Raw genomic sequence first — 7500 nt, 5'->3', positions numbered from 1 at the left:
TCCTACTTTATGTCCCACTTTACGTCCCACTTTACGTCCCACTTTATGTCCCACTTTACGTCCCACTTTACGTCCCACTTTACGTCCCCATCCCGTGTCCCACATTTTGATTGTCTCTCATTTTCAAAAGTCAACATTTCTCAAATCTGCAGCTGCAGCTTCAACTAAGACGTCACTGTGAAACTTCACCTTCCTCGATGCTTTCTGTACTCAGCAGTGAGAGTTTAAAAAGTTACATTCAAATAAAATATACGAGTTTCGTCCTTCACGTGCTAACGGCCTGACATGTAACCTTTTTAAGTCATATTTCACATCCGGCCTACATTCAGTCCGTCCATGTGTCAGAACATCATGAAGTGAAGGAGCATCTTTTGCTGAATGTCAAACTATTTCTTAATTCCTTGTTTGCTGATGAAACCCACCGTCCTCAGTGAACACCGGCGCCGTCAGCAGGTACTGCAGGATCTTACGGTCCTTCTCGAACGGACACTCCACTTTCTTCCAGGTCATGAACTCGCTCACTTGTTTGGCGAGTTCCCAGAATTTCTGAAATATAATAACAATATGGGTTAATATTCAGAGTTTAAAGACCTACTCTCAACAGTTTCTGCTTCATCGTCATCGTCAGTTGTTCAGAAGTGTGAATGTGATCCAACATATTGAAGAAATGTCATAAGAGGGCAGAACAGAAGAGTTTCCACTGAACCCTGAAACAAAAATAGAGTCTGATTCAGATCAGCTGTGACTGAACACGAGGAGAAATCCGGTCTCTGTGTTTGTTGCAGCTGAAGTTCACACTCACGTCCTACTTCTTCTTTCTCTGGCAGCTTTTAGGAAGTGGTAATAAATAGTTACAAATCCGTTTCCATGGGCCGTAAATACTGTGGCGCGTGGTGACATTAAAAAGTCAGAAAAAAAACCAGAAAGCTTGTTTGGAGGGGAACTCCCTCTGGGGGCAATTTAAAAATTCAGTTTACCTCAAAGTTGATGCGTCCGTTCTGCAGCCGGTTGGCGCAGCCCTCGTTGAGGAAGTAGATGTCTTTGATGAGCAGGCTGAAGAAAGGGATGACGATCTGCAAGACGACACCAGGACGAAGGGATTTGATTCACTTAATGACTCACAGGTGTGAATTACAATCAACAAGGTTGATCTCTCCAGAAAAAAAGCCTTGTTCTGATCATTAATACATTTTGATTAAAGAGAAACTGGCTAGTTTTCCATCTTCACAGACACAGTCAGGCGGTCAGATAAAAACTCCCTCAGTCTAAAAACCAAGAAGTGAGTTTGTAGTTGGAGAGAAGAAGAATTCCCCTTTAAAAATTCTTTAAATAATTCACCCCCCCTTCTCACAATGATTCAGGTCACTGCGTGTCTGTGTCCTCACATCGATGCTGATGAGGAGGAAGGTGAGGAAGAAGAACCAGACTGCTGGGATATACCAGCACAGCTGACTGCTTCAATCTGACATTTATCATTGGCTACGGCTAAAAACAAAAACACTCGACACAGACTTAATGTTGCTGCTGTAAGCTAACACAGTGACCTATAAAAAAACAACCTGCCTCGTTCCTGACCGTCCCAACTCGTCTCCACCATCAAACATTCATGATGGTGCAGCTTCTAAAAGAGGATCTGCAGCCTGACGTCTCCATCTGAATCCCAGCAGTGTGCTTTTCTTTGTGTTATTCAGCCAGAATGCTCCTGGCTGGGTTTGTAGTTGGTTTTAGAAGAGCCAGTGAATCCATCTCATGTGTACTTATTCCTTTAACTCTGTTTAACCAGTTTAAACCTGTTTGTGTGAAACTGAACCTCCACATCATCCCTCAACTAAATCAGTGCAGCTGACTGTTAGTTTTCTGGTCTGAACATCATGTACGACGAGGGTCCGCAGGGGGAGGCTGCTGTTTACAGGGGCCTACGTTATGATCCACACACACACACACACACACACACACACACACACACACACACCTCCCCCCCTCCCTAAATGGAGAGGTCACAGTTCAGGAACATACCAGACTTCTTGGGAACTTTCCGTTTCTCGACCTCGACCTCTCGTTGCAGGAATGTTTGCTTCCCCGACCGCAGGGAGCCGAATCATATTGACGAGAACACGGCGTCTCCAGAACAACAACTCACTGCTGCAACATGTGACGACGTGAGGAGAGATCACCGACGTCTGCAGCCCACATGACGGACTCAGAGAACACGATGTGATCTGGGCGCCGGCCATGTTTTCTTCCTCCTCCGCATAATGTTTGCGGAGGAGGAAGCCGAGACCCTCCTCACATCTCGACCCACTTTAGCTCGACCTCTGCGTGCCCTCTGTGACGCAACGCTCCACATTGTCCGAGTCCTCCGGAGAGGCGGCTGACGGCGTAAACACCAGACGGTTTGTTTTTCTGCTTTAACTCAACGATTTCTGAAGTCTCAGAAACATCAGGATAAAACGTGCCGAGATAACCATCTGAACTCTTTATGTAACTGTAATCAGCTTACAGTGTCCCGGCAACACAGGTCACCACGGCAACACAGGTCACCACGGCAACACGACACCGTGTTCAGACGATGTCGAGGTCAGATAACTTCTTAGGAAAGCGAAAGGTCACCACGGACGATGATTCACTCTCAGCGGCTCTACGAGACGTGAACGTTCACGTCTTCAGACTTCGGAGGTTTTATGAACGCTGCTTTATAAACAAAACCAAACGTTTGATGACTTCTTGGCAGACGACTCATTTTAGACTAAACTCTCTACAACGTGACCTGATTTCCCAGCGGTGGAGGTTTTGCAAGAACTCCAACTGTGATTTAACCAGCTGTGTTGTAAATGTGCACCTCTACATTTTAATTTGCCCGGTTTGGTTCTGCCCTGCAGAGTGCAGTCAGATGGGAAGAAAACTGAAAAATCATATTCAAACGTTCACAACATTTAAAGTAAAGAAATTAAATATGATAAATTTGGATAATTATATTAAATTTGCTAATCTTAAACTCATTTATAGATGTTTAAATAATCAGGCTGCCCTCTTTAGGACAGACATCTTTCTCCTTCGAGGGCAGGTGGAACCAACAGATCTCAAACTGGATCATTTTAAACTCAGTGAAACAGTTTTTAAAGAGGGATCCGATCCGGCGCTCCTCTTTTATTGTGTCTCATATTAATCTGTCTGTATTTCTTGTGAGGTTTTGTGTTTTGGTTGTGGAGGCCTCACCTTCTCTCTGCTGCTGTTGGCGGTGACGGATCTCTGCGTGGCTCCTCTCAGCGCCGTCCTGTAGTTGTAGAAGTTGCTGGAAGGATCCATCTGGTGCTGCCGAGAGAAAACAAGAGTTTGAGTTTGAGGAGACGCAAACATCAGATCAGACCTGCGATTTAAGAAGTCAACAGCCTCTCAGTTATAGAAGATTCATTGTGTTTGTGAAAGTAAAAATTCCTGTTGAGATATTGCGACAAAAAGAAAAGAATAAATCACAGAGGGATCATCTGAAACAGTTTACAAGTGAAACGTTTATGAATCTTGCAGCTGGCGGCGCCTGATATGATCAACCAATCAACTAGCTGAGAAACAAACCAGCTGATGAGTCTGAGGGGGGATCAGGAGATATTTCCACCTCATCTGTGACTTCTAACAAACCAAAGAGCAAATTAACGCCACGTAGTCACTGCAGCAAAGTTCAGGATTCACCTGAACAAGACACACGGGGACCAAACACTTCCTGTTTGGTCCCCTCAGCGATGATCTCCGCTGGGACACAACGGAAACCCGAAGAACCCGAGTCTTTGAAAAGCTCTCGGGTCCCGGAGAGACTCGTCAGATCTCCGATTTCAAAGCAGCGCCTGACGGCCTGCTCTGCTGCAGCGTCTCCCTGGGTGGGGGGAGTGTGTGTGTGTGTGGGGGGGGTGTCACTAGTACCCCGGTTACACCTGAACGTCTCGGACTCCCTCCACCTCCACCTGGATCACTTGTTTGGTTTGAAATTTGATCGATCCGAGATGTTTTAGTCTCAATCAATCAAGCAGAGATTTTTATAGCAGATCAAATCATCTTAAAAGATCCACCTCTAATCAAACTTTAACAGTTCAACCTTCATTCTCACGGTTGCTCCTCACTTCTCTTCATGAATGTGGAGAGAACGGCAGTTTGACACCTTCTCCTTGCACTTAAATGTTATTTTCTCCACTTTGTTTGTGTCTTTTAAAAAAAACATAAGAAACTTTCCTGACAAAATGTTTTTAAAAATATTGCAATATAATTTTCATTCCAATTTAATCATAGAAAACTTGGAAAAGGTTTCAGAGAAATGTTTTGTGTCCATTCTAGTGTACATCCAATACGATACAATTAAGATGAAATATGCAGCACAATCATCATCCATTAGTGATGTCATCAACCATCAGTGATGTCATCAACCATCAATGATGTCATCGTTGGTTTGTGAACGTTATGAATCCTCCAGTTCAGATTCTGTCCGTCACCATCTTTGATAGGTCGGAGCGGTTTGGAGCAGGAAGTGACCATATTTGGACGAGCTGGGGGAGGAGCCAGCGGTGGATCTGACCGATCTGATCGGAAACCTGACGATACTACGTCCCGCCCACCGATAGCTGTAACCTGACTGCACCACAGGCCTGTCAATCAAACAGACACGCCCCCAAAAACAGGTCTTCTTGAATCTTCTTTTCTAATGAATGAGGGATTATTTTCAGATGGACCTCCAGAAAACTAATAAGAAGGAGTGACTTTAGCTAACAACACCGAGATAACTGATGGACACATTTTATTCACTTTGGATTTGATGAGAGAAGTTGAATGGGAGTCTATGGAGCCGGAGGCTTTTTGGAGCCGACCTCTAGTGGCACTCGCTGGTATTGCAGCTGAAGACACTTCTGGATCAGAACCATTTTACAGACCTGAAGCTACGAACTGTTTTATAAACAGTCTATAATTCACCACTACAGTCGGTAAAAGTCAATGACTGTATCCGTTTTCATGAATTTCTGAGATCTGAGTTGCAGCTCTTCTGTCCCACTCAGATCCATGAAAGTTTCCAGCCTGATGGTGTTTATCTGTTTCCTGTTTCATTAAACTTAATCGAACATTTCGCTGACAGAAGAATCTGCCCCACCCGCCCACAACACGATTAGTCATCAGCACTGAACACAACAAAACCACAGAGCCAACATGCGTGTGTATCCATGGAAACGCCAACTTCAGTGATGAAGAGCAGATGCTGAAAGAAAATTGTATTTTTTTGATTGTTGTTGTTCTGAATTTGTACCCTCATGGTTGAAATGCACTTATTGTAAGTCGCTTTGGATAAAAGTGTCAGCTAAATGAAATGTAATGTAATGTAATATAATGTAATGCTGTAAAATGTTCAACACTTCATATCTGCAAACCTAGTATTTTTTCTCCAAACTCACCTCTAAGATGTCGAACTTGGCCGTCTTGACTTTGCTCCAGGTCTTCTTCAGCCGAGACACCGGACTCATGTTCATCCCAGCTGTGACACAAACAGAGACGGTGAGGATGATATCACACCCAAACACCAGCGCACCAACACATGGCCTTTTCTCATTCAGACAGCCCCCCCCCCCCCCCCCCCATCTCTTTCTTTATGTGTTTTCTTCTGAAGCAGCGAGGCTCAAGACCCCGGGAACAATGGAGTTAACACACGCCTCGCTTCCCCTCCCAGCTCTCTGCTTCCCATATGGTAATCCTGTCTGTGTGTGTGTGTGTGTGTGTGTGTGTGTGTGTGTGTGTGTGTGTGTGTGTGTGTGTGTGTGTGTGTGTGTGTGTGTGTGTGGTGCAGATTCAGGCACTGAAGGGTCACCGTCGGAGCAGAACAACAACACAAAAACAACCTGCGAGTACACAAAAGAACTCCGAAATCTAAAACTAGAAACCTCGTTTTCTCATTACGTCCCAGGAGACGCTTCGGTTTCCACGACGATTCGTGAACGGTGTGTCAGGACGTGTCCCGCCTCGGAAACAGCTCCGCCCACTCATAAAGATCCCAGTGTGTGTGTGTGTGTGTGTGTGTGTGTGTGTGTGTGTGTGGTGTGTGTGTATGTGTGTGTGTGTGTGTGTGTGTGTGTGTGGTGTGTGTGTGTGTGTGTGTGTGTGTGTGTGTGTGTGTGTGTGTGTGTGTGGGGACAGGTGTTACACTCTTTTTTTGTTATTTTATTTATTTTGTTGTTTTATTTTTCTTTTATATTTGAACTTGTTTAATTTGATGCATTTTACTTCTTTTTATATTTTTAAATGTTCCTTTATATCTGTTTTTCTGTGAAACACCTTCATGTCATTTGCTATAAACCACTTTGAGTTGCATTTCTTGTATGAAATAAAGTGTATTATTATTATTATTATTATTATTATTATTAGTGTCAGGTATCTCGCAATGTAGATAGTTTTGGTTTTACTTTCCATCTCATGTTAGTTTATATTAGTGACACATTTAGTGAAACTTGATGCTGCCACTATTTATGATCTCCATAAAAGAAATGCTTGAATACTATTTTTGTTTCCTGCTGATTCACAGCTGCTTCATTCGAGTCTGAATTCAGTCTAATTATCGTTTCCATTTCCAGATGATCGTCCTTCAGCCACCGTAGGAGGACCAGATCTGATTTGGACCCAGAAGCTGCTGGCTGGATGCAGCTAAACGTTAATGATGACATAATAATGAAACCTGGTTATTAGTATTAGTCGGTGGTTCCCAGGAGGTGAAGCTGCTGCAGAGTGGTCCGTCTCCTTCTCCGTGTCTCAGGGGAGACGGACGGAGGACAGCTGGCACTCCAATACTCTCTTCATCCCACCCTCCCTCTCTCCTCCCCCTCCCTCTCTCCGTGGTCAGTGCTGACCATCTGCCTGGACGGGTTTGTTCTCTGTCCTCTTCCAGTGTCCCTCCCCCCCCCCCGAACCGTTCTCTCTTTGGACACAGAGATCCTTGACTCTCGACCGTCCCGCCGGCCTGTGGGCATTTCTGATCTGGATGTAGTTTTGTTGTGACTTTTTTTTTAGGAATTTATTTCCACATATTTGCTCGTGGAAGCTGAATCGTGCAACCAGAGCCTGCTGGACAGCGAGCAGCCATGTCGGGACAAAAACATCTATTTCTCTACTTGCAGTATTTCTACAGACGTTCAAAGTTCTTCCTGTTCAGAGCGATGAGTGGAAACCTGATCACCGATTTCACTCCAGTTCGACACCTGGTCAGTTTGATAATTGGATCTTACATTTTTCACCTGTAGGTGACATCAACTCTTTGGTGCGACTTTCTCGTAAAATTAAGTGTTTTAATTTATCTCAGTTTGACTTTGAAGCTAAAAGCAAGTGTGTGTGCACATCTACAGATAAACACAGTCTGATGTGACACCAGAAAGCTGTGGAGACACCGAGTGTTTCCTCTGACCAGAGAACAAACTCTATCAGGACGGTTATCTGCATGAACTCCAGTCGCTCTGCTGCCGAATCTCGCTGAAGTTATTATCA

General features: G+C 44.4%; 1 protein-coding gene across 2 annotated transcripts in view; it reads right to left on the bottom strand.

The window, feature by feature from the left end:
• rasgef1ba (RasGEF domain family, member 1Ba) overlaps positions 1–7500 on the bottom strand; it is a 123648-nt gene that overhangs the window by 4961 nt on the left and 111187 nt on the right. For both annotated transcript variants that reach the window (XM_069169295.1, XM_069169296.1), the window contains 4 exons: positions 5427–5506; positions 3217–3312; positions 978–1073; positions 423–546 (listed from right to left, as the gene is read on the bottom strand). In XM_069169295.1, the coding sequence (XP_069025396.1) occupies positions 423–546; positions 978–1073; positions 3217–3312; positions 5427–5506 (396 nt within the window). The remainder of the gene's footprint in view (positions 1–422; positions 547–977; positions 1074–3216; positions 3313–5426; positions 5507–7500) is intronic.

Source organism: Embiotoca jacksoni, unplaced genomic scaffold, assembly GCF_022577435.1.
Source record: "Embiotoca jacksoni isolate LCO1_2020_lvr unplaced genomic scaffold, fEmbJac1.0.p SCAF_44, whole genome shotgun sequence".
NCBI lineage: Eukaryota > Metazoa > Chordata > Actinopteri > Embiotocidae > Embiotoca > Embiotoca jacksoni.
This window is presented reverse-complemented; position numbering and strand designations above follow the sequence as displayed.